Here is a 26,778-nt window from a genome sequence, read left to right on the forward strand (position 1 = left end):
TGAGGCTTTCAATGAATTCTTATTGCCAAATTGAGTGAGGATGGGATTACACTCCATTGGGAATCCTTAGTTTGAATGTACTTCTGGTTTTTCTATGTGGCTTTGCAGTGTTTCTACCAGCATCCTTGGCTGCTTCCCCAGCTATGAGTGAGGATGCCTGTACAGGGGTGGGGCTGACAATAAACCACCTTCTCCCTTTGTGTCTCTGATCAAGAAGACACACGTCAATGGCCCTTGACATTTTCCACTTTTTAAATCTATTTCCAGAGGTCCCAGACAGAAAAGGCCGGTAAAACCTTCAAATGACACGTCCTGGTTGTACTTGTCTTGTCAATTTCAAAAATAGAGTTCCAGTACACTCCTCTCCCTCATCTCTTTTGGTTCCTAGTTGTTCCCTCTGGGATTCAGTTGATACTACACGTTGTTGTACACTTTAGGAACTATGTGCTGATTTTGACAAGGGCTTTTGCCCGAAACGTCTATTTCGAAGCTCCTTGGATGCTGCCTGAACTGCTGTGCTCTTCCAGCACCACGAATCCAGAATCTGGTTTCCAGCATCTGCAGTCATTGTTTTTAACCAGGTGAGCAAATGTGTTTGCAGTATACTGAGCCTCATGAGGTAGAGAGAGTGTACTTTGTGTTGGCTAAATATTGAACCGTCCATTCTTCCTGGTCTCCATAATGCACGCCGCACCTTTCAGGCAACGGGATGCATCATCAGTATCCGAGGTCATTTCCTGTTTCTTCAGAGTATCCTGTGTTTCCAGATCTGAAAGTGACTAACGATGAAAACATTTGCTTTCCAGTTCTGCTTCTCTTGCCAAATGGAGCTTTTTTTCGTCTGGGCTCTCGTTTGTCACTTCTGTAAAAAGGTAATTATATTCAAGTGTCTTTTTCAGGGTCTAGCAAGTAATCCCATTCAAGTGGAACAAGACAAAACCATTTTAAACTTCCTTTTAAAGATCATAGTTCTTTGATCCCATTTATCTGAATATTTTATATAATTTATTGCCAAACTTGGTTAAATATTTATCGATTTCCATATTGGAAAATAAGCTGCAATGGAAAACTGGGTAGTGATTGAATGGCTGATCTTTGACGAAATAATGAATTAATTGTGTACGTTGAAAGGACAGTTATTAATGTTGCAGCTCTGTGCAGGAGATATGGGTAAGGTGGATGGGGCTGGTCACTGCTGGAGTTCCATCATTAGCGATTTGTTTGGGTTATTTATTTTCATCTTTGATAACTGCCTCAGTGAAAACATTGGGAGGATAATCTTGTAGCTGGCTGATGACTTGAAAAAATGTGAAATCTGTGATAATAAATTGTAAAGCAGAGATGGATCATTTAAGATGACGGGTATCTTTCAATGTAAAAAACTTGGGATTTTGGGTTGGAGTAATTGCAGGCATACATTTGCCATGAAGCACCGGTTCAAAGACGTTAGAGGGGGAAGACATTCTGGAGATCCTATCGGAAAGATATTGTGAAACTTGAAAGGGTTCAAAAGATTTACAAGGATGTTGCCAGGGTTGGAGGATTTGAGTTATAGGGAGAGGCTGGACAGGTTGGGGCTGTTTTCTCTGGAGTATTGGAGGCTGAGGGGTGACCTTTATAGAGGTTTACAAAATTATAAGGGGCATGAATAGGGTAAATAGACAAGGTCTTTTCCCTGGAGTCGTGGAGTCCAGAACTAGATGGCATAGGTTTAGGGTGAGAGGGGAAAGATATAAAAGGGACCTGAGGGGCAACTTTTTCACAGAGGGTGGTACGGATATGGAATGAGCTGCCAGAGGAAGTGGTGGAGGCTGGTACAATTGCAACATTTAAGAGGCATTTGGATGGGCATATGAATAGGAAGGGTTTGGAGGGATATGGGCCAGGTGCTCGCAGGTGGGACTAGATTGGGTTGGGATATCTGGCCGGCATGGACGGGTTGGACCGAAGGCTCTGTTTCCATGGTGTACATCTCTATGACTCTGTGAAAGCTTCACCTCCCCTCTGTCTGGATGACTTTTTTATTTTCAGGGGATGGGTGGGGCTGCAAGTGGCTTGACAGCATTGACCCCCAACAGCAAGGTAAACTTATCCAGTCGAATTGATTGTTAGCTTAGAAATTAGCTCATCTCTAATTTCAGATAATGTCAAGGAACTTGATCCTAGCTATAGACTGGGTTCTTTACAATGAACTGTACTCTTCCTTAACAGGTTTCAGTCCAGTACTATTACTTTGGGATGCATTATTGTAGCAGCGATAAACCATCACATTAGCACAGCGAAACCTAACTTAACAATTCAGGGACATTTTTATCAGTTGTGGGGCTTTCAGGCATTTTAAATATCAGGCTGTAACTCTCCAGTACTTGTGAACATAGAGAGTACAATTCCATTCTGGTTGATATCATAGTGATGGGTGCTCGATCAACAGTACCGTAATTGAAGATCATTATCATTGGAGTTAAGTTAAGTTTACACAATGTTCAGATCCAACTTCAGAATGAAAAATGCATCGTAAAGTATGTCAGTAAGACAATGCACTCAGTTGAGTTTAATTTCTTTAGGTTGATGTCTTTGTCTCAACTTTTCTTTACCATAGAGGAGGTTTCTTGTTCATGTCGACTTTGTGGAGTCATAGGCTATTGGCTGTCCTCACTACTGTGCCAATTTTGCTTAACTCCAGCTTCATGACATGTATCTTTTTGTTCTGTAGCCCACCATCCAACAAGACCTGGTTGATCTACCCTGGGCCTCGGTGCTGTTTTTCTGCCAGCTACGCGTAGCCCTCAACCCTCCAATATCTCCAATCTAACTCCCTTCTCTTTTGATGTTTTGTGATCAATCCACCATAACTGACTGACTGGAATAGAGAATTCCAGACAGGCACTCCTCTGAGTAAAGAAATTCCTTTCTCAGTTTTAAATGAATGTCCCCTTATTCTGTAGCTATCTCTCCTTTTGTTTGAGACTCTCCCACTTGTGGAAACCTTTTCCTAACACCCAACCTGTTGAGCCCCCTCAACAAGATCACCGCACCCCCACTCTCTCTCTTTTTTCCTAAGCTCTAACGAATAAAGGCCTAACATATTTAGCCATCACATTCTCAAGTGTTACAGTTTTTACATTTAAAAAATGACATTTCTGCTCAGACAATGTATTAAAGGTGTGAAGTGAGTCAGTCTGTATCCCAATCTTGAGTCAGAACGGTTCTATTTCCAAAGTAGGAATTTATAAAATATTAATGAACTGAAACCTGCAGCCCATTCTAAAAGATGAAAGACTTGACCGCAATCGACGTGTGGACTTGTTGGACCAAAATGCCCTGTTTCCACACTGTAGGGACTCTCTGATACACTGATTATACAATTCGACAGGACTGTGGTGCCAGCAATGTGCAGGTGTAGCTGGTCCTGAAAGCACCGCTCTCTTTGCCCAGTACTAGTGCCAGTGCCCAGTGAGTGAGGGCCCACTTCTCCCACACCCATCTTTGAGCCTCTCTCATTGTATTTATTTCACACCAACTTGCACGTGGCTGAAGCACTAATTCAGAGGTTAGTGTCTTTGTGGCTCTGCTTTCTAATTTAGCTCCAAGCAACTTGTAACTCCTTTGGAGAATCTCTTTCCTTGCCCTTTCTATATGATGGTAACCACATGGGCCAGGACAATTGGATCCTTTTCCCTGCCCTCAATTCCTATCCAGTCCAGAAGAGATGACCTGAACCTTGACAACACAGCCTTTGGGACCCTCCATTTTTGCTAAAGAGAACAGTATCTATTTCCCAAATGATGCTATCCTCTTTACTGCAATATTCTCTTTTTCTACTCTGTCCCCCACTGAATGGCACTTGTACCACTGTGCTGTGGCGAGTTTGCTCATCCACCCTGCACTTTTGCTCTTTCCCACACTGGGAACAGGAACCTTTTACTTATTGAATAAGGATAATGGATGAGGTTACTCCAACGCAGAGTTCTGGAACCCCAAACATTCCTCAACCCATAGTCACAGCCTTTTCTACCTGACCTTGAACCAAATTTGCTGTCACTAACCTAAAAAGGTATACTGGTCTCCCAAGAACTCTTTCCTGCTGTATCACTGTGCTCACATCTCAGACTCCAGCTCGTCCCCTCTGAGCTGGAGTTCCTTGGCCAGCCGATACTTGCTGCAGATGTGATCAGTGTCCACCAGCTCCCACATAATGCAGCTACAACATACTGCTTCTCCAGCTATCTCTACTGTCATTATTAAATATTTATTAAAAGTGACTGTTGTCTTCAGCTGTAATAAGGTTTCCTGATTTAAACAACTTCTTCTCCAAGCAGAAATGTAGAAGAAATATCCAGCTAATGAGGGCTTGTTTTCCTGTGACTCTCTGCCACTGCCGAGTAGTCATGGTTTGGAGGTGCTGGTGTTGGACTGGGGTGTACAAAGTTAAAAATCTCAACACTGGGTTATAGTCCAACAGGTTTAATTGGAAGCACTAGCTTTCAGAGCGCCGTTCCTTCATCAGGTGGTTGTGGAGGACACCATTGTAAGGCACAGAATTTATAGCAAAAGTTTACAGTGTGATGGAACTGAAATTATACATTGAAAAAACCCTTGATTGTCTGTTGAATCTTTCATCTGTGTGAATACCATGATAGTTTCACTTCTTTCATATGTAAATCACAAAACTTTTGTTTTACAATTGTCCTCCAACCACCTGATGAAGGAGCGACGCTCCGAAAGCTAGTGTGCTTCCAGTTAAACCTGTTGGACAGGTTTAACCTGCTGTTGTGATTTTTAACTTTGTACTGCCAAGTAGAAGCACATTGAGGGGGCTGTCCGCTACCAGTTTATAACCTTCCAGAACCTTCCACTGTCACCCTCTTGGTGAGATTAGATTAACATTTTATTGTTGGATAAATTTAGTGACTTTTTGTTTTGCAGGGGCTGTGGAACCAAGAGATTCTAGATCTCCTCCTCCACACTTTTGTATGATATGTTTTCTGAATGCAGCTTATTCCCCCTTGTACCCCCTGCCCATGTTCACCACCACCCCATTTAATGTATGTACATGAGCTGAGATATTATTCAATAGAGGTTTTGTCTTTCCCAGCCCTAAAGCCTTAGTGTTAAATGACTGTAATAATGAATTTCAGTTAATCTGATCTATAGGCTTCAGCTTCCCTGTTTAGTAATTCTAGTAACTACTTTCTTTCTTTTCTACAGATAAATGTGTTCCGAGTGCTTTATGATGGTAAGAACACAAACATTCGTGTCATTTAGTGTTACTGGATTGATGGAAATCCATTCTGAAGGCAAGAACTAATTGTCTTCCCACCATAGTGATGGGTTTCCCACCACTCCACTGAATTGTGGCTGTAATTCTGAAAAACAGGACTCTGAGCAGGGATGATTTCAAACCCAAGAACTCTTCTTATTTCTAATCGACAGGAGAATTGTGAACACAGCCCAGTCCATCTCCCAGACCAGTCTTCCATCGGTTGACTCCATCTGTACTATATGCTGGGTCTTGGGAAGACTGCCAATGTCCAAGACCCCTCCCACCCCAGTTATAATCTCTTCCCACCTCTTCCATTGGGCAGAAGACGCAAATTTAAACACACAGACCAACAGATTCAAGAACAGCTTCTTCTCTGCTGTCGTTAGACTGCTGAATGGCCTCTTCAAATTTTTAAATGTAATGGTCTCGTGCTTTATGCACCTTCTCTGCAGCCGTAACATTATACACCTTGCTCTGTTTCCTAATGCACTTTGTGAAATGATCTGCCTGTCCTGCAAACAAAACCAAACTCTTCTTTTTCACTGTACCTAGGTAAGTATGGCAATAATAGGAACATGGAAAATTTCCAGAGAGATGGCGATCTGCAGCATCTCCCAGAGACACTTGCTAAGATGGGCTAGTGAATCAAATATTTCAGTTCTGAGCTGTCACTGTTGTAGGGGAGGTAACTGTTGAGATTAGAATTCCAGCAAAGATTAATCAATGTGCAGCGTAGATACCTGTGTTAAACTACTTTACATTCCCAAAGGTTCACCTTCCTTTCCCATTACTCACCAATCAGAGGCTGAATAGGCTGGGACTTTTTCTCTCTCTGGAGTGTTAGGAGATGGAGGGGTGACCTTTATAGAGGTCTATAAAATCATGAGGGACAGAGATAAGGTGAACAGCAAGGTCTTCCTCCAAACCTAGGGGGTATAGGTTAAAGGTGAGAGGAGAAAGATTTAAAAGGGACCTGAGGGGCAACATTTTCATGCAGAGGGTGGTGTGTGTATGTATGGAATGTGCCGTCAGAGAAAGTGGTGGAGATGGGTGCAATTAAACATTTAAAAGTCATGTGGACAGGCACACAGGTAGGAAACGTTCAGGAGGATGTGGCCAAATGCATGCAAATTGAACTACATGCCATTGTGCTATAACATGACACTGGTATTCCTCTACAGCCTTGCTATGGAAAACTGCATCAGAAAATCACACTGTAGAAAGCATTAATAGAAAATCATTACACCCATTCAGTAGAAAGTTTACGTTATGCAAAATATGTCCACAATTCGTAAATCATGTTTATAACCATTTCATGCTGATGGAGTGCAAATTACAACAGAATGAGCTGTAGTTAATTTAGGAAACTTGGCTGGCCTGGAAGAGTTGGGCCGAAGGGCCTGTTTGAGCTGTATGACTGTATTTCAAAATGATCTTGACCTTGTTGACTTCACCAATTACATAGCTTTCAGAGTAATGGGAGGTTGGAAATCAATGTTGCTGTCTAGCTGTGTATCCTTTGCTCTGTAACTCCCTACAATCCCCCACCCCACAGTAGGTTTCATCCCACACAATTTGAACTGTCCATAAATGTCACACATGCAATCCCTCAGTCCTTCTGGTCTGTATTTTGGTTCCCTGACCTTTTACAAAACTTCATCTATTTGTTTCAATCCAGCCCCTCCAACTCCCTCATTCCCCTGGGGAAATACTCCTATTTCAAGGACAGTGAATGCATTTTCTGTTCATACTGTACATATGAATAAAGTTTGAGCATGATTCTTTTGCTGTTTAATAAGGTTGGGACTGGTGATTGTGACCTCTACTTTCCCATCTTCCCACCCCACCTTGCCCCCTACCCTGGCTCCCTTCTCTTTCTGCACACCCACCCCAATGTGACTACGAATCCACCTCTGCCTTCAGATATTCAGTTATCCTGGCTCTTTTCAGCACCACCCTCTCTTATTGCAGTTCATCAAAAATTGGTGTTTGGAATAATGAGAGGTCCAGTTTGACCAGCTTTTTCTCATGAGTGTGACTGGTTGGACCGAAGGGTCTTTTTCTGTACTGTATGACTCAGATTATGACCCAACCCAGGTCTCAGTTAAATCAATAGTCTCTGAGCTGCTTCTAATGTGTTTATCTCCTTTGTTTTTTTCTACCTATTTAAAAAAAATGCGCAGAATTCCAGTTGTACTCCCTATGATGCCCTGGGCAAGTGCAACAAACCATCTCGTAGAACAGTATAGCACAGGCCTTTTGGCCCACAGTGTGTTGACCATGATGCCAAATTTAATGAATCCATTCTTCCTGCTGTTGGTCCATATCCCTCCATTCCTTGCATATTCATGTGCTTATCTTTAACCCTTAAATGCATTTCTTCTATCTCCCTCCACCACATTCCAGACTGCTACCACTCTGTACAAAAAAAACTTGTCCCTAACATCTCTTCCTTTTGAATTTCCTCCCCCCTCCCCTTTAAATACATGCCCCTAGTTTTAGACATTTCAACTCTGGGAAAAGATTCTGACTGTAAAGCCTATTTATGCATCTCATAATTTTTATAGACTTCTATCAATCTCCCCTCAGCCTCCGTTCTTCCAGAGAAGGCAACACTGCTTTTTTTTGGCCTCTCCTTATAGCTCATACCCTCTAATCCATGCAGCATTCTGGCAAAACTCTTCTGTACCTTCTGCACCTTCTCCAAATCTCTCCTGTAATGTGGAGACCAGAATTAAACACAATACAGAAAGAGGAGCATCCATTACCTGAAGGACACAGCTGGGGATGATTTTGTTCAGTTAATCGAATGCCAGATAAAATGGTTTAGCTGAGCATCGGGACCTTGCGATCTTGCCAGACAATCTGGTATTTGGATAATTGAATGCCAGATGGTCGAGGTTCCTCTATACCCTAAGTGTGGCTGAAACGAAGTTTTGTACAACTGCAACATGACATCCTGACTCTTGTACTCCATTCCCTGACCAATAAATGGAAACACGGCATATGCCTTCTTTATCACCCTATCTACTTAAGTGACCGTTTTCAGGGAGCTATGGACTTGAGCCCCAAGAGCCCTTTGTGCATCAATGCTGTTCACTGTCCTGCCATTAATTGTATACTTTAACATTTGATCTCTCAAAGTGCAACACCTCCCACTTATGAAGAGAAATCAGAGTTAACATTTCCAGTCTGGTGACCCTCAGAACGGACCTGCAATGTTAACTCTGATTTCTCTTCACAGATGCTGCCAGACCCTGCTGAACTTTCCCAAAAATTTGTTTTTGCTTCTATTTACTCCAAGGTCCTACAGTTTTTACTTAGCACCTTTCGGTACTTGGATTAAACTCTATTTGCCATTTCTCCACCTATATCTGCAACTGATTTAAATACCACGGTATCCTTTGAAAACCTTTGACACTATCCACAATTCCACCAATCTGTGTCATCTGCAAATTTACTAACCCACCCATTTGCATTTTCAAGTGTCACTTATATGTATCACAAACAGAGGTCCCAATATGGGTCCCTGTGGAACTCCATTAGTCTTGGACCTCCTGCCAGAAAAGCACTCTTCCACCACTACTCTCTCCTTTGTACGGACAATCCAATTCTGAACTCCAGTGTAAAGTCACTGTGGATCCCATCCATCTTAATTTTCTGGATAAGTCTGCCAGTCATTTTATAGTTTGCCTGGGATTTGAAGTGGATTTTATTCCTCTATCTTTGCCAGGGTAACTGAAGGTAAGTGCATCTGAACCACCTCAAAGTCTCCAACTTGAATATAGTGTTGACGACTGTCTCTCCTTATCAGAGACCCCAGAAACATGGGAAGTTGAAACTTCTGAGCAGTTGACTTGCTCATATCACAACTTCTCTAACTGCTTAAAGAAGTTCATTTTTTTTCTCATCAGATTTACCAAGGAACAGCATTACTTACATTGGTTCAGCAGCACAATAATTCAATGTATGAGCTAGTACTGTAAAATAGAGGCTTATGACATGGAGTATTTGTTGGGTCAAGGGGCAGCTGTGAATAAGCTCTTATTTTGTTTTTATCTTTGTTTCCTCAGCCATCAAAACCTTAAGGTGTAGGAGCAGACGTGGGCCATTTAGCCCGTAGTCTGCTTTGTCATTCACTGAGACCATGGCTGACCTGATCATCCACAACTGTGTTCCTGCCTTTTTCCCTACAACCCTTGACTCTGTTTCTGATTAAACATTTGTCTATCTGAGGTTTTAATTACCCAGTCTCCACAGTGCTCGATGCTAAAGAATTTCACAGAATCACTATCCTGAGAAGAAATTCCTCCTCTGTCTTAAATGTGGAGCCTCATGTTCTGAGATGCTGCCTGAATGTCCTAGACTCTCCCACAAAGGGAAACTACCTTTCTGCATCAATCCTGTCAAGTTTCCCAAGAACCTTGTATGTCTTATTCTCCTAAACGGAGTACATGCCCAACCGACTCAACTTCTTCTCATAACTCTCTCATAGAGATGTACAGCATGGAAACAGTCCCTTCAGTCCAACCCGTCCATGCCGACCATGATATCCCAACCCAATCTAGTCCCACCTGCCAGCACCTGGCCCATATCCCTCCAAACCCTTCCTGTTCATATACCCATCCAAATGCCTTTTAAATGTTGCAGTTGTACTAGCTTCCACCACTTCCTCTGGCAGCTCATTCCATACGTGTACCACTCTCTGTGTGAAAAGGTGACCCCGAGGTCTCTTTATATCCTTCCCTTCTCACCCTAAACCTATGCCGTCTAGTTCTGGACTCCTCCCAATGCCAGAAAAAAGATTTTGTCTATTATCCTATTCATGCCCCTCATGATTTTATAGACCTCTACAAGGTCACCCCTCAGCCTCTGAAGCTCCAGGGAAAACAGCGCTAGCCTATGCAACCTCTCCTTTGTAGCTCGAACTTTGGCAACATCCTTGTAAATGTCTTCTGAACCCTTTCAAGTTCCACAGCATCCTTGCAATAGGAAGGAGACCAGAATTGCACTCCATATTCCAACAGTGGCCTAACCAATGTCCTGTACAGCCGCAACATGACCTCCTGTACTCTGTACTCTGACCAATAAAGGAAAGCATACCAAACACCACCTTCACTGTCCTCGTTATGATCCTGTAACCTAACCCTGGAGCTGCTTGTCTTCATTGCTTGGATAGGCATGTCTCAGTCTTTGGCAAATTTCATGGAACATATAATAGAGGCTTAGCTGAGAGCCCAGATGTCTATTTGTTAGTTGAAATTGCTGAACTCAATAGATCCCTTCTGTCAATTGTGGAATGTTTGCTTAACCAAAATGGAGGCATCAAGGGCAAAAAGATTCTGCGATTTATACTTTGGAGTCGAGATTATAGGGCATCTCCTTATAGCTCTCACCCATAATCCAAGTAGCATTCTTGTAAACATCTTCTGCACCTTTCCAAAGCCTCCATATTCTTAATGTGGTGACCAAAATTGCATGCAGTACTCTAAATGTGGCTTTATCAAAATCTTAAAGCTGCAACATGACATCCTAACTCTTGCACTCAATTCCCTCACCAACAAAGGCAAGCGTGGCATATGCTGCCTTCCCATTATACTTGCATTGACGCTTTCAAGGAGCTATGGACTTGAACTCCAAGATTCATCTGTACATGAATCCTGCACCGAATCCTGCACCGAATCCTGCACCGAATCCTGCACCGAATCCTGCACCGAATCCTGCACCGAATCCTGCACCGAATCCTGCCCCGAATCCTGCCCCGAATCCTGCCCCGAATCCTGTACATGAATCCTGCCCCGAATCCTGCCCCGAATCCTGCCCCGAATCCTGCCCCGAATCCTGCCCCGAATCCTGCCCCGAATCCTGCCCCGAGTCCTGCCATTAACTTTATATGTTTCCTGAACATTTGATCTTCCAAAGTGCAGCATCTCCCCTACGTGGATTAATAACTATCTGTCATTTCTCTGTCCATATCTGCAACTGATCGATATCCCTCTGTATCCTTAACTTCCACACTATCCACAATTCCTTTCTATCATCTGCAAACTTACTAACCTACCCATTTACATTTTTTATAGATATCTCCCATTCAGTAGAGTTTCCAGTAGAGATCCGTGTGGAATACATCAGTCATTGACCTCCAGCCTGAACAGCACAGTTACACCATTACCCTCCCCATTCTATGGGCAAGCCAATTCTGAACCCACATGCCCAAGTCACAAATTTTATTCTTCTGAATGAGCCTTCCATGAGGGACTTTGACAAAAGCCTTACTAAAATCCACGTCGACAATATCCACTGCTCTGCTCTCATCGATCACATTCGTCACCATCTCAAAATTCAATTGCATTAGTAAGATATGACCTGCCCTGCACTGCATGAAGCCATGATGGCTGTCTCTAATGTTTTTCCAAATGCGTGTAAATCTTATCTCTAAGAATTCTCTCAACTTCCCAACTACTGATGGGAAACTCACTGGTCTATAGTTTCCTGGATTATCCCTACTTCCTCTCTTGAGCAGAGGAACAACATAGAACGTAGAACAATACAGCGCAGAACAGGACTTTTGGCCCCTGATGTTGCGCTGACCCATGAACTATTCTCAGCTCGTCCCACTACACTATCCCATCATCCATGTGCTTATCTAAGGATTGTTTAAATCTCCCTAATGTGGCAGAGTTAACTAAATTGGCAGGTAGGGCATTCCACATCCTACCACTGTCTGAGTAAAGAACCTGCCTCTGACATTTATCTTAAATCTATCACCCCTCAATTTGTAGTTATGCCCCCTCATACAAGCTGACGTCATCGTCCTAGGATGTACGTTAGTTTCTTTCCAGTCCTCTGGCACCCCTCCAGTGGCTAATGAGGATGCAAAGATCTTGGTCAAAGCCCCAGCAATCTCCCTCCTTGCATCTGTCTTATAACCTGGGGGTAGATGCTATAAGGAACTGGGGACTTATCCATCTAGATGGTCTTCAAGACATCCAACACCACTTTGTTCTTGGTCTCCAAGTGCCCTAGTAATCTCACTATCCTCCACATCTTTTTCCTGGGTGAATACCAATGCAAAGTACTCAGGATCTCGCCCATGTCCTCTACGTCCAAGCGCAAGTTCCTTCCTTTATCCTTTAGTGGTTCTACCTTGTCCCTAATTATGCTTTTGATTTGAATGTGTAGATATAGAAATCCTTGGGCCCAAAAGAGAAATGCTGGAAAATCTCAGCAGGTCTGGCAGCATCTGTAAGGAGAGAAAAACGCTGACATTTTAAGTCTAACTGACCCTTTTTGACAAAGGGTCAGTTAGACTTGAAACATCAGCGTTTTTCTCTCCTTACAGATGCTGCCAGACCTGAGATTTTCCAGCATTTTTCTCTTGGTTTCAGATTCCAGCATCCGCAGTAATTTGCTTTTACAGAAATGCTTGGGATTGTCTTCAACCCTACTTGCTAAGGACATATCTTGACCCCGCTTGCTCTCCTAATTCCCTGCGTACGTACTTTCCTCCTTTTCCTCACATGGGCCCTGTCCAACTTTAGCTTCCTAAACCTGACACATGCTGCTTTTCTCCCTTTTTTTAGACTGAATTCACAACTGCTCTCGTTACCCAAGGGATTCTTACCTTGCCATTAGTGTCCTTTCTCCTTACTGGAACATACGCGTTTCAAACTCTCAGCAGGTCTTTAAACAGTTCCCACATGCCAAATATGGACTTGCCTGATAATAGTTCCTGCCAACTAATGTTCCTTAGCTCCTATCTAAAATGATGTAATTTGCCCTCCCCCAGTTTCCTAGCTTCCTGCAAGGTCATAGCTGACCCTTATTCTGAGCTATGGAGGGAGTTGAGGAAGTGGGGTTTGTTCTGTCCGGGTTAACTTGAAGGGTGTTGTAAGGCTGGTGTCCAGGTGTCTGCTCCATGGGAAGCAGGAAATGGCTTTTTCTTTTCAAAGTGAGACAAAAGTGGCGTGAGTGGGCAGAGTCACAGGGTTTAGTTTTGTTTTCAGTTGTTACAGTTGGGCGTTTTGGAGTTGAAGCTTCTAGGTGTATATCTCTCTTGTTGGAAAAAACAGTTCTCTTAATCTAACAGTAAAGAAAATATGTTGATCCTTCACTTGGACTGGAGGAGACTGCAAGTGAGGGAAATCTGTTTTGCTGAACTGTCCTTTGTCGAGAGGGAGTTTATGGGATGATGCCACATTGGAACAATATAGTTAAATAATAATATTTTAATTATTCTGGTGGAGTTAAAGTTGTGCCAAATTATTTTGTTTGTATTTTAACTGTGATGTAAAACTAATGTGTTTTGCCTAAAGCCGATTAGTTTGAACAACTAAATCCAGGCCCATATCCTTTTGAGGGGGTTTGGTCTTGTCCATTACAGTGTGTTCAGCAAAGTTTGTCTCACCATCTTTGATTTGAACATGGTCATCTTGGCTCAGAGGTAGGGTCACTATAACTGTACCACTAGTCCCCTGAACTGTACAGTGAAGATACTGGGAGAATGGGCATGGAATGCATGAGGGTCAATGGAGGTGAGTGGAGGGGTATAGCTCAGCAGGAAAAGTATGAGGGAATGGGGTGGGTGAGTGCACTAGCATAAGTTGGCATGGGGAGGATGTGGCAGTTGTGATGGTCCAAACCTACAAGTTTTTTAGCTTGCCTCTCTGACCATGGCCCATGGCACCACTCACTCTGGTACCCAGCAACTCCTGTGGCCTTTACCTTCCTGTGAGAGACGGGCCTGACTCCAGGGCACTCCATTCCCTTCAAGGGCTAAACCCAAAAGAGAATTCTCACTTCCCAAGCTTTTCTTTTTCCTGAGGTAGGTGATTTGAACTGGGAAATTTCCTAATTCCTCCTATCCAACTTGATGACAGGGCTGGTGCGATGTTCCTTCAAGCCCCTCATATTCACACAACATAGAACATTACAGCACAGTACAAATCCTTTGGCCCTCTGCAATGACCTGTGGAGCCAATCTGAAGCCCATCTAACCTATGCTATTCTATTTTTGTCCATGTGTCTATCCAATGACCGTTTAAATGCCTTTAAAGTTGGGAAGTCTACGACTGATGTAGAGGCAGTGTTTCACACCCCTACTACTGAGCAAAGAAATTACCTCTGACATCTGTCCTATATCTATCACCCCTCAATCTAATGCTCTGCCCCCTCGTGCTATCCATTTCTATCTGAGGAAAAAGGCTCTCCCTGTCCATTTTATCTAATCCTCTGATCTTATCTCTCAAGTCACCTCTCAACCTTCTATCTCTAATGAAAACTGCCTCAAGTCCCTCACACTTTCCTCATAAGACCTTCTGTCCATACCAGGCAACATCCTAATAAATCTCCTCTGAAACCTTTCTAAAGCTTCTACATCCTTCCTATAATGCAGTGATGAGAACTGTACACAACACTCCAAGTGTGGCCGCACCAGAGGATTGTACAGCTGCAACATGACCTCATGGTTCTGAAACTTTAATCCCTCTACCAATAAAAGTTAACACACCGTATGTCGCCTTAACAATCCTATCTACCTGGGTGGCAACTTTCAGGATCACGTGTACGTGGACACCAAGATCTCTCTGCTCATCTACACTACCAAGAATCTTACCATGAATCCAGTTCTCTGCATTTCTGTTGCTCCTTCCAAAGTGAATCACCTCTCACTCAGTTTTGCGCATTCAACTCTATTTGCCACCTCTCCACCCAGCTCTGCAACTTATCTATGTCTCTCTGTAACCTACAACATCCTTCAGCACTATTCACAACTCTACCAACCTTATTGTCATCCACAAATTTACTAACCCATCCTTCTACGCCCTCAAAGTCATTTATAAAAATGACAAACAGCAGTGGACCCAAAACAGATTCTTGTGGTACACCACTAGTAACTGAACTCCAGGATGAATATTTCCCTTCAACCACCATCCTCTGTTTTCTTTCGGCTAGCTAATTTCTGATCCAAACAGCTAAATCACTCTCAATCCCATACCTCTGTATTTTGCGCAATAGCCTAGTGTGGGGAGCCTTATCAAAAGCCTTACTGAAATCCATATACACTACATCAACCACTTTACCCTCATCCACCTGTTTGGTCACCTTCTCAAAGAATTCAAGGTTTGTGAGGCATGACCTACTGTTCACAAAACAACATTTTTGACCATCTGCAATCAACTTCATCCTTTCTAGATGATAAATCCTCTTTCTTAAACCTTTTCCAACACTTTACCCACAACCAAAGTAAGGCTCACTGCTCTCTAATTACCAGGGTTATCTCTACTCCCCTTCTTGAATATTTGCTATCCTCCAGTCTCCTGGCATTATTCCTGTGGACAATGATGACAAAGATCAAAACCAAAGGCTCTGCAATCTCCTCTCTGACTTCCCAGAGCACCCTGGGATAAACCCCATACAGCCCAAGGAATGTATCCACTTTCACACTTTCCAGAATTGTTAGCACTATCTCTGTGAACGTCGATCCCATCTTGTCTAGTAGTATGTAATTTCTGTATTCTCCTTGACAAATTTCTTTTTCTCGAGTGAATAATGATGAAAAATATTCATTTAGCACTTCCCCTATCTCCCCTGACTCCATGCACAACTTCACAGTATTGTGCTTGATTGGCCCTGACCTTACTCTAGTCATTCTTTTATTCCTGATATACCAATAGAAAGGTTTAGAGTTTTCCTTGATCCTTTCCACCAATGACTTGTGACCCCTCTTGGTTCCTCTTAACTCTTTCTTTAGGTCCTCCTGGCTAACTTGTAACACTCAAGCACCCTAACGTGAGCCTTCACATTTCGCCCGAAGGTGAGCCACCACTGCCTTGTCAAGAGATTCAACTTCCTTAGTAAACCACGGCTCCCTCGCTCGACCACTTCCTCCCTGCCTGACAGGTACAGACTGAGCAAGGATATGCAGTAAGCCATTCCTTGAATAAGCTCCACATTTCAATTGTGCCCATCCCCTGCAGTTCCCTTCCCCATCCTATGTATCCTCAATCTTGCCTAATCGCATCGTAATTGCCTTTTCCCCAGCTATAACTCTTACCCTGCGGTATGTACCTATCCTTTTCCATCACTAAAGTGAACATAACTAAATGTGGTCATTATCACAAAGTGCTCACCTACCTCCAAATCTAATCCCTGGCTGGGTTCATTACCCAGTACCAAATCTAATGTGACCTTGTCCCTTGTTGGCCTGTCTACACACTGCCAGGAAACCTTCTTGCACACATTGAACAATAACTTACCCATCTATAGTATTCCCAGTCAATATTTGGCAAGTTAAAGTTCCACATAACAACCTTGTCACTCTTGCTCCTATCAAGAATCATCCTCACGCTTGCTCCTATCAAGAATCATCCTTGCTATCCTCTCCTCTACATCTCTGGAACTATTGAGATGCCTGTAGAAATTTCACAACAGGGTGACCTCTCCTTTCATGTTTCTAACCTCATCCCATATTACCTCAGTAGATGAGTCCTCAAACGTCCTTTCTGCCACCATAATACTGTCCTTTACTAACAATGCCACACCTCTCCCTTTTTTGCCATCTTCTCTGTTCTTACTGAGACATCCAAGTCCTGGAACCTGCAACATCCATTCCTGTCCCTGTTCTATCCATGTCTCTGAAATGGCCACAACATCAAAATCCCAGGTACCAACCCATGCTATAAGTTCACACACCTTATTCCAGATGCTCCAGGCATTGAAGTAGACACACTTCAAACCAACTTCTTGCTTGCGGGTGCCCTCTTGCCTGATGTCACTACTCTCAATCTCCTGTATAGTGGTACTACAATTAGGTTCCCATCCTCCTGCTGTGTTAGTTTGAACACTCCTGAAAATCATTAGCAAATTTCCCCCTGCCCTGTCCCCCTCTCTTCCACCTCCCACCCACCCTCTTCCTCCCTCCCTCCCCCCCGCCCCCCCCCCCCCCCCAGGGATATTGGTACCTTTCAGGTTCAGGTGAAGACTGTCCTGTGTTTGTAGAGTTGCCACCTACCCCAATTCTCCAGGAATCCAAAACCTTTCCTCCTGCACTATCCATGAATGCCAATTTGGCATCCTCTGTTAGCCCTGTCCCAAGTATCTTGCAAAGACTGAGTGAAAATAGGGAATAGATGTTAGCTATGAACATGCATTGCCAATCATTGGGTGGGTATTTTCCAGATGTCAAGCCACGTCCTTGTGAGCACCCTCCTATGAACTGCAAGCCCCTGGTTGTGGCCACAGTGGAAGCTGGAGTCCAGGCTGAGCGCTGCCGATGTGGATGGAAAAAGGTACAACTGTGGCAATCCAAGTAAGTCTTGTTCTCAACCTAAGGGGATACTCCTTGGAAGTATAACATTGAATAATATGCTCAATTGGATTGTCCTTTCTGACCTTCAGATTTGACATCGCAAAGATTTGGTTGATCAGCGCGCTAGTGTAGAAAAGAAACACCTTAAGTTTTTAATTGTCCTGTTAATTATGGCTCTTACTGTAAATGAAATATTAGCCAAGGAGATCTTGGTGCTTTGTCACTTTTTTTATTCACAAATATTTGAATTGCGGTCCTTGTGATACTCCATCTTTTTCACAAACTGATGAGAAATGGCATGGCTCTTCCTCAGGAATAAGTGGCTGCATTGCAAGGTCGCAATAGACTGTTCCTTTGCACTGCAGAGTCTCCTTGTACAAACAAAAGATGACGTGTAAGGGCTAGCTGAATCATCATCGTTACCAGTTGTCGATTTTCCCCCAAACCAATCTTGCACAATACACAGGTTGGCAGCTCCACAGTGCTCCCTCCCACTGTCTGTGCACGTAGATATCCGAGTATGCTCTGTTGGATGTGGGCCAAAGAAAATTGTCAGATTGTTCTGGCATTTTGAAGGGTGGAAGAGTTGTCTTAACAAGGCCATGTAGGGTACTTCCTGAGATTTTTCTTAGCAATACATTTTGGGGAGTGAATAGGATAATTTGTCTCAAACTGACATTTTGTAAAGGTTTTGAGTCGTCTGTCCTGTCTGTTAAAGGTTAGCTGAATATCATGAACATCACTTTGCAGTGCAGTTACCTCAACCCATATTTGTGGATTCAGGGCATCTTTAGCAATTGTGTAGTAAAACATAGATCAACATGTCAATAATTATGGTCGTATGATTTGATAACTTAAGATTTTTAATTTAAAATAAAACATCTTCCCTGACATCTGTGGTAAGCTTATCCCAGCATGCAGACTAATTAAATATAATTACTAAGCTGAAGATGAGGTTTCCATAAATCTCCATTATTTCCTGTTGACTAAGGTGGTAATAGCATAGGAGAATGGAAAGATACAGGACTAATAAAGTCTCAGATTGCACTCAATTTGTCATTATTTGAAAAAGTGCTGCAATTGTGCATTGAAAGCTGCCAACAAAAAATCAATGTTGCTGCCACACGTAGGTTTGAAGGTGATCTGAGTAAGGGTTGCCAAGTAGCAACAAACCACAGCCAGATCACTGAAGCAGTTTTGGGTCCCTCATCGGAGGAAAGATAGACTGGCATTAGAGGCAGTTCAGAGAAGATTCACTCGGCTGATCCTGGATATGGAAGGGACTGTTTTATTAGATTAGATTACTTACAGTGTGGAACAGGCCCTTCAGCCCAACAAGTCCACACCGCCCCGCCAAAGCGCAACCCACCCATACCCCTACATTTACCCCTTACCGAACACTACGGGCAATTTAGCATGGCCAATTCACCTGACCTGCACATCTTTGGACTGTGGGAGGAAACCGGAGCACCCGGAGGAAACCCACGCAGACACGGGGAGAATGTGCAAACTCCACACAGTCAGTCGCCTGAGGCGGGAATTGAACCCGGGTCTCTGGCGCTGTGAGGCAGCAGTGCTAACCACTGTGCCACCGTGCCGCCCACAAGGAGAGGTTGAGTAGGTTTGGCTGGTACTTGGAATTTAAAAGAATAAGGACAGCTGGAATGTGAAAGCAGCCCTTCTGGCTCAGAAGAAAGGGCACCACCACTGTATCAGAAGACTTTTTTTGTGTAATGATTTCATAGTGATAGGTAGGGAACCGTAATATGATTGAAATTAATTTTCAGTTTGAAGAAAGATGGAGTGGGTCTAAGATTTATTTTATTTTCAACAAATATAAATAAGAACAATTATGAAGGAATAGAAGCAGAGCAGGTTAAAGTGAATTGGTAAATTCTGTTAAAGGACAGATCAGAAGGGGTACAATGGCAGACATTAAGGACATATTTCAGAATACATGGAACAGAAATACCAAAAAATAAAAATTCTGAGATGGACCCAGTATCCATGATTAACTAGAAAGGTTCAGGTATCAAACTAGAAGGAAAAGCATAAAATTGTGCAAAGATAGATGGCAGGTCAGAAGATTGGACTAAATACAAAAAACAAAGAATGACCAAACAGGATTAGAAGCAAATATTACTATGAGTGCTAGCCAGAAATATACCAGCAGGTAATAAGAATTTCTATAAATATTTAATGGTTAATAGTCACCTGGTCCTAGACAAATTGAGTCAGGAGAAGTGATATTGGAAAATAAAGATGACAAATGAATTGGACAGATTTTGCATCTATCTTCACTATATACAGGATACAAGTAACTTCCCAGAAGTAATGACAATCAAAATGGAAGGAAGGGAGCAACTCTGGAAGATCACAATCATTACAGAAGTGGTATTGATTAGTAATTGAATTGTAAAGAGTAAATTAGATTGGGAAAATGTTAAAAGCTCTTACTAAAGACTATAACAGGGCACTTGGATATGCTCAAGGTATTCAGGCCGAGTCAACATGGTTTTGTGAAAGGAAATCATATTTGGCCAATTGTTATGAAGTTGTAGGTGTACTGTACCTTTTGAGAGAGTGAAAGCTGACAAGGACTTAACCACAGTGTGCTGAAAAATGTTAAAATGTAACATTTGGCTGTGAAACAAATAGATGAGCTGAGTTGTTATGGTACACAACAAATTCTAATTTGACCAGTTTAAATTATGCCCCAAGTTACCAGAATCCAATCAAATTTGAATTTTACTGTTTTGATGACCTCAAACCAATGAGGCGATCTGATGTTTTGGGATGTAAAAATTGGGCATTTTGACAGTTGGCCAGAATGGCAAAGAACACAGACAGACAGCCCGTGTATACACTCTCTGAAAGGTACATGTTCATGTGAAATCTATGCAGCAGAAGACCGAAGAAAAGACCCTGAAAAATCTACAGAGGAAGATAGACAGACAGTTAGCTGGCTTTGAAAATTTGTTTTTTTTTAAATTTAGGGTGTGTTTATCAGATCAGTCTAGTTTTGTAGAGTGGAAGGTAGATAAATCATTAAGACAAAGGAGGTTTATACTATAGAAAGTGTTTTAATTTTTTTTCTTGGAGTTAAAAAATTAATTTTTTCTTTAGTGGAATTTGGGCAGTTCTGTCACATATACTTTAACAGATTACGAGGTGATGTGAGCTTTTCAGCGTGTCTGGTTTAGATTAGCAGAAGAGATTATCCCGTGTCGTGTCGTTTATTGGAGTTCTTTGAAGATTTGGATAAAGGGGAACTGGCAGATGTACTAAGATCTCCAGAAGGCATTTGATAACATGCCACAGGGTTATTGCAGAAAGAAAAAGCCCTCCATATAAGGAACAATGTGTTCGTATGGAAAGACGTTATGAACGGTGTCCCATAGGGATCAGTGTTGGGAACTTAACTGTTTACATTAAAAGACTTGGACAAAGTGGCAGGAGCACAAAATTTACTGACAACACAATTTAAAAAAAAGTGTTCTGAAGAGGACTTGAGGACTAAAAAAAACATAAATAGGCTAAGTATTGGACAAAGATACGACCAATATTGAAAGATGCAAAATTGTCCACTTTAGAAGGTAGAATAAAGCACCATTAAATGGTGAGAGATTGCAGAGCTCTGACACAGGGATCAGAGTATGTTCTAGTCCAAAAGCCATAAAAGGTTGGTATGCAAGTAATTAGGAAAGCGAATAGAATGTTATCAATTGTGCAGAGTTACATTTTTGGATTATGATGTCCAGTAGTTAATCATCTTTAAGGATGCAAATGTAAAAGCAGTCCAGAGAAGCTTAACCAGCCTGCTACCCAGAATGGAGGAGGCAGTCTTCCTATGAGGAAAGGTTGGACAGGTTTGGCTTGTAACTGCTGGAGTTGAGAGCAAAAGATGACTTGATGGAAACACTAGATCCTGAGGAGTCTTGATAGGGTGGATGGGAAAAGGATGTTTCCTCTTATGGTAGAATCTAGAACAAGGGTTTTAAAAATAAGGCATTGCCCAAATAAAACAAATGAGGCAAAAAGGAATTCCAAGCATTGCTAGTCTGCAAACCTTATTCCTGAAAAATGTGGAAGTAGTCCTTGATGGCTTTTTTTAAGGCAGAGGTAGATTTTCTTTTTGTATGAAGCAAGTGGGTGAAAGGTTATCAGGACAAGTGAGAATGTAGATTTGAGGTTACAAACAAGTCGGTTGTTGTCTTATTCAACAGCAAAGTGGGCTTGATGGGTTGAATGGTCTACTCCTGTTTCTTTTTCATATAAAAGCCGTAAGTACAACTACATTTGGTCGGTAGACACTAGAGAACTGGCACAGTTACATGTGCTGCCTTTGTCTCCACCCACAGACTGTGAACCAATATCCTGTGAACATTGTGATTTTAGTACATTTGTACATTTGACATGAGTGCATGTTAAATTAGTAAATTTGCAGATGACACTAAAGTTGAGTGCAGAATGATGTAGCTTAGAGGGACATCGATAAGCTGCAAAGCTGGGCTGAGGGGTGGCAAATAGTCTACTGTGGAAAATTGAGGTGATTCTTGATTGTGTGGGTGAGCAGAGAGATCTGTGTCCATGTACATAAATCCCTGAAAGCTGTCACCCAGGTTGATAGGGTTGTTAAGAAAGCATACAGTGTGTTAGCTTTTATTGGGAGGGGGATTGAGCTTCGGAGCCGTGATGTCACATTGCAGCTGTAAGAAACTCTGGTGCGGCCGCATTTGGGAGTATTACGTACAGTTCTGGTTGCTGCATTATAGGAAGGAAGTGGAAGCATTGGAATGGGTGCAGAGGGGATTTACTAGGGTGTTGCCTGGTGTGGAGGGAAGGTATTATGAGTAAAAGGCTGAGGGATTTGAGGCTGTTTCTGTTAGAGAGTAGAAGGGTAAGAAGTGCTTTAATAGAGGCATATTAGATCGGGTGGACAGTGAGATCCTTTTTCCTCGGATGAGGAGACACAGCTTTAAATTGAGGGGTGATAGATATCGGAGAGATGTCAGAGGTAGGTTCTTTACGGAGTAGTATGGACATGGATTGCTCTGCCTGCAACGGTAGTAGGCTCCATGTTTAAGAGCTTTGAAAGGGGCATTGGATAAACACATGGACGAGAATGGAATAGTGTAGGTTAGATGGGCTTTGGATGGCTTCCACGGGTCGATGCAACATCGAGGGCCAAAGGACCTGTACTGCACTGCAATGTTCTATATTCTATTACCCCTTTCAGAAACATTACCCTAAACCACAGACTAGTGTTGAGTTGAGATTTGAAAAGAGCGTTCATTTTGGACCATTCATATGGCTGCTCCAAGGACGTCAAGGGAGCGATCACTTGTGCCAGGGACTCTGTCTGTAGTCCAGGTTAAGGATTTCCCAGAACTGTACATGAAAACTTAAAGGCATCCTGAGCTAGATGAAGAGTACAAATACAAGACATTTCTTTAAGAACACCAATCTGTTTCTACTTCCAGAAGATAATCACGTTATTTTTGTCTGTCTTGTTTTTGGTCTCCTGGCCTAATTTCCACATGAAGTTCTGATGATCATTTCATTCATACTCTTCCCATTCTCTGGATTTAAAACTTTTTCCAGACAAGACATTGGCCTCAGGGACACAATGTGAGCTTGAATAGAATTACCTCTGTGATGCAATTGATGTCACTGACGAGTGGCTAACCGTTTGCTTTTGTGTAGATGGAAAGTTGAGATTGAGAGCGATGAAGCAGAAAGCTTGGCTGGTCATCGTCCGAGAGCACTCAGTTGTTGAACTGAGGGAGAAAACTGATTTGAACCCAATAAATGAGGTAAGCACTAAATCTAAAATTAATTTTGGATCAGATTGATGGAGAGGGAATTTCAAGGATAATGTCTATTGTTTTGTGAGAAGTGAATGAATAAGTCTCAACTGTTGAGAAGTTTGCGAGTTCTTTTGTTTTTAAAAAAAACAAATTTGAGAAATGTGTAGGTGCAATGGAGCTGGATGGAAATTGGATTAACAAATGGGTATTGTATAACGTGCTTTCAAACCAGGGATTCTTTGGAGTGATGCAGGGGAGAAAATGGCAATTCAAAGAATTTCATAGAATCAAAGAATTCCTACAGTACATTCGGTCCATTAAGTCTGCACTGACCCTCTGAAGAGCATCCCCGTAACGCTGCATATCCCATAGCTAATTAACACAGCCAACACATCCTTAAACACTCCAGGGTAATTTAGCATGGCCAATCCACCTAACCTGTACATAGTCAGACTGTGGGAGGAAACTGACATACCCAGAGAAAACCCACACAGACGTGGGAGAACACAAACTCCACCCACAGTCACACTCCCCACCCACCTCTTAACCACACCTGGCACTTTTCCCTGCAGTCACAGGAGGTGCAAAGCATGCCCTCTCACCTTCCCTTTTATCTCCGTCCAAGGGCCCATTCCAAGTCTGGTAGAGATTCCCCTGCATTTCCTCTAACCTGATTTATTGCCTACATTACTCTATGTAGTCTCCACTACATCAGAGACTGAGTGCAAACTTGGGGACTGGTTCAGGGAGCATCTATATGGACCATGTGTTCCCATCAACTCCACCTTCCAGTTGCCAGTCATTTCAACACCCCCTCCCACTCCCCTGATGATATCCTAGGCTGCCTCCAATGTCGAAATGAGGCCACACACAAACTGGAAGAAGAACACCTTATCTTCTGTCTTAGGGGCTTACAACCATATAGCCTCAACGTAGAATTCATCAGCTTCCAAATCCCCCACTGCTCCCCACCTTATCCCAGGCCCAGCCATCCCTCTGCCCTCCGCCTCTTTGACCTAAGCTAACCTGTTCATCTTCCTTCCCATCTATCCACTCCATTTTTCCCACTGACCAATGACAAATCACCTCCTAGATTTAGATTAGATTACTTAGTGTGGAAACAGGCCCTTCGGCCCAACAAATCCACACCGACCCTCCGAAGAGCAACCCACCCAGACCCATTCCCCTAACTTTACCCCTTCACCTAACACTGGGAAATTTAGCATGGCCAATTCACCTAACCTGCACATTTTTGGACTGTGGGAGGAAACCCACGCAGACACGGGGAGAATATGTAAACTCCTCCACACAGTCAGTCGCCTGAGGTGGGAATTGAACCGAGGTCTCTGGCACTGAGGCAGCAGTGCTAACCACTGTGCCACACCTCCTATGTGCATCCAACTATCGCCATCCCACCTACCTTTCCCCTAGCCCAATCTCTTTATTTTACCGCTCCCCCCTCCCCCAAGGTCCTGATGAAAGGTTCTGACCTAAAATGTCAATTCCCCTTCTCCACTGGTGCTGCTTGACCTGCTGTGCTTTTTCTATCTCCACACTGCATAGACTCTGACTTTCCTCACCATCTCCAAGTTGCCTGAGACTGGAATCAAACCGTGGTCCCTGGTGCTGTGCTGCAGCAGTGCTAACCACTGAGCCACCATTCCGCCCCCTGACTTTGGGAAATCCTAATGGAGGCAGTCGGAATAATTAAAGTGGGAAAGCCAACTAAGAGCTGGAGTGATGTCAAGATCGCATCAAAATAGTTTGGGAAAAGTGACATTTAAAATTATCTTGCAAAAGAATGAGTGTGGTCTCGTACGCAGCCATTTTGCTGTAACGCACGTTTCCTTATTGCAAATTTGTAGTGAAGCGATTGGTGAATTAGGGAGACTGTGTTTCTAAAGCACAAACTTTTAAAGTGTGTCAGCTGTAATGCAATTACTTCACCAACACTTTAAATACTGTTTGTAAAATGCAGGGTTGCACAATAATGTAACCATTCCGTTCGAGAAGAACCACCTGTAAAAGCTCTGTGAGGAGAGGTGGAGTTGATTGAGCCTGTAGTCCAATGGACTACAGAAGAATGAGAGGCAACTTTCCTGAAACACACAGGATTCTTAATAGATTGGATTTAATAGATAGGATGTGGAAAGATGGCAGCCACTTGGAGACTCTGTTCCAGCAGCAGCAGCGAACCAAAGGCCGAGGGCTTTGTACTAGTGTTAGTCTCAGCATCAGGGTGGAAGAGCCTGCATCCAGGCCCACAGATAAGCACTTCAAAAAAAAAAGGACTGAAGTAGAATTTTGAACTTTATTTTTCTGTCCGAGAAATGAGCCCAATTGAACAGAGACCACACGAACCAGATCGGGTAAAATTGACCAGCTGTTTATTGCAAGCAATATCGCTGGAAGAGAAATTGACTAGGCTGAAACAGCACTGACAGTCTATACAAGTAGATCAAAGGTTCTTGACCCTGAGCTGAGAATTAAGCCAATTTATATAGGGGTACAGTACAATGATGCTAGTTAAAAAGTGAAAATACATTGGTCTTGATGATCACGTAAGCAAGTTCCGATGATGGTGATCGCAAAGCAGTTATAGAACAGGGAACAGGCCTGTTAGCCCACGAGGTTGTGCTGAGGCTTAATCCTAATGTAAAATATAATAACTTAACCTATATGCCTGTCAACTCACTGCTCTTCATGTGCCTGTTCAGCAGTTGCTTAAATATCCCTAATGATTTTGTTTCCACCACCACCACCGCTGGCATTGTATTCCATGCATTCACAACTCTGAGTAAAGAGTTATCGAAGCATGTTCTGAATGTAGATACAATGAAGCATCCAGCAACATCAATCAGTTCTTTAATGGGATCAGGAGATTCCAGCTCCCTTTTGAGGGTCGGTGAGAATGTCTTCGTTCTTGGCAGTAAGGGGTTTCCATTGTTGCTCTCCTGTGAGCGACATATTCTGGTGCCTCTCTGTTTGACTGGAGCTTTGTATGGCTTTGGTATCACTGGGGTACAAGAGTGCCCTTGGGGGTTTGGGATGGCTGTTTATTGGGTCCAGGAAGCTTATTGTCAGGTTGTCTTGAGTAATGTATTCCCTGGTCTGCAAGTGACTACAGTCATGTCTGGCTTCCCTTGTCAGTCTGTTTCGTCAATGCTGAGGCATTCTGGGTATTCCTTGTATGGTTTGGACAGGCTTGATTTTGTGTTCTGTGTGGCCATGCTGTGGGTAGGCAGGGGGGCAGATCTTTTCCCCACTATTCCCTACCTTTTATATTCTGCATTGGTTTCTTTTGTGTTTTAAGATGCTGTCAGAATGGTGACATTACACAACACTTTCCATTTATATTTGTAACAAATACATGTGCCAAGTACAGGTGATAATAAATC

The 26,778-nt window shown here is 42.8% G+C and overlaps 1 protein-coding gene across 1 annotated transcript in view; it reads left to right on the top strand.

Annotated features, from left to right (window-relative positions):
- The window catches only part of LOC140462783 (piezo-type mechanosensitive ion channel component 2-like), a 423,249-nt gene that overhangs the window by 56,567 nt on the left and 339,904 nt on the right, over nucleotides 1-26,778 (top strand). The window contains exons 13-14 of the mRNA XM_072556051.1: nucleotides 2,032-2,082; nucleotides 5,209-5,236. Of these exons, the coding sequence (XP_072412152.1) occupies nucleotides 2,032-2,082; nucleotides 5,209-5,236 (79 nt within the window). The remainder of the gene's footprint in view (nucleotides 1-2,031; nucleotides 2,083-5,208; nucleotides 5,237-26,778) is intronic.

This window comes from Chiloscyllium punctatum, chromosome 37, assembly GCF_047496795.1.
Source record: "Chiloscyllium punctatum isolate Juve2018m chromosome 37, sChiPun1.3, whole genome shotgun sequence".
NCBI lineage: Eukaryota > Metazoa > Chordata > Chondrichthyes > Orectolobiformes > Hemiscylliidae > Chiloscyllium > Chiloscyllium punctatum.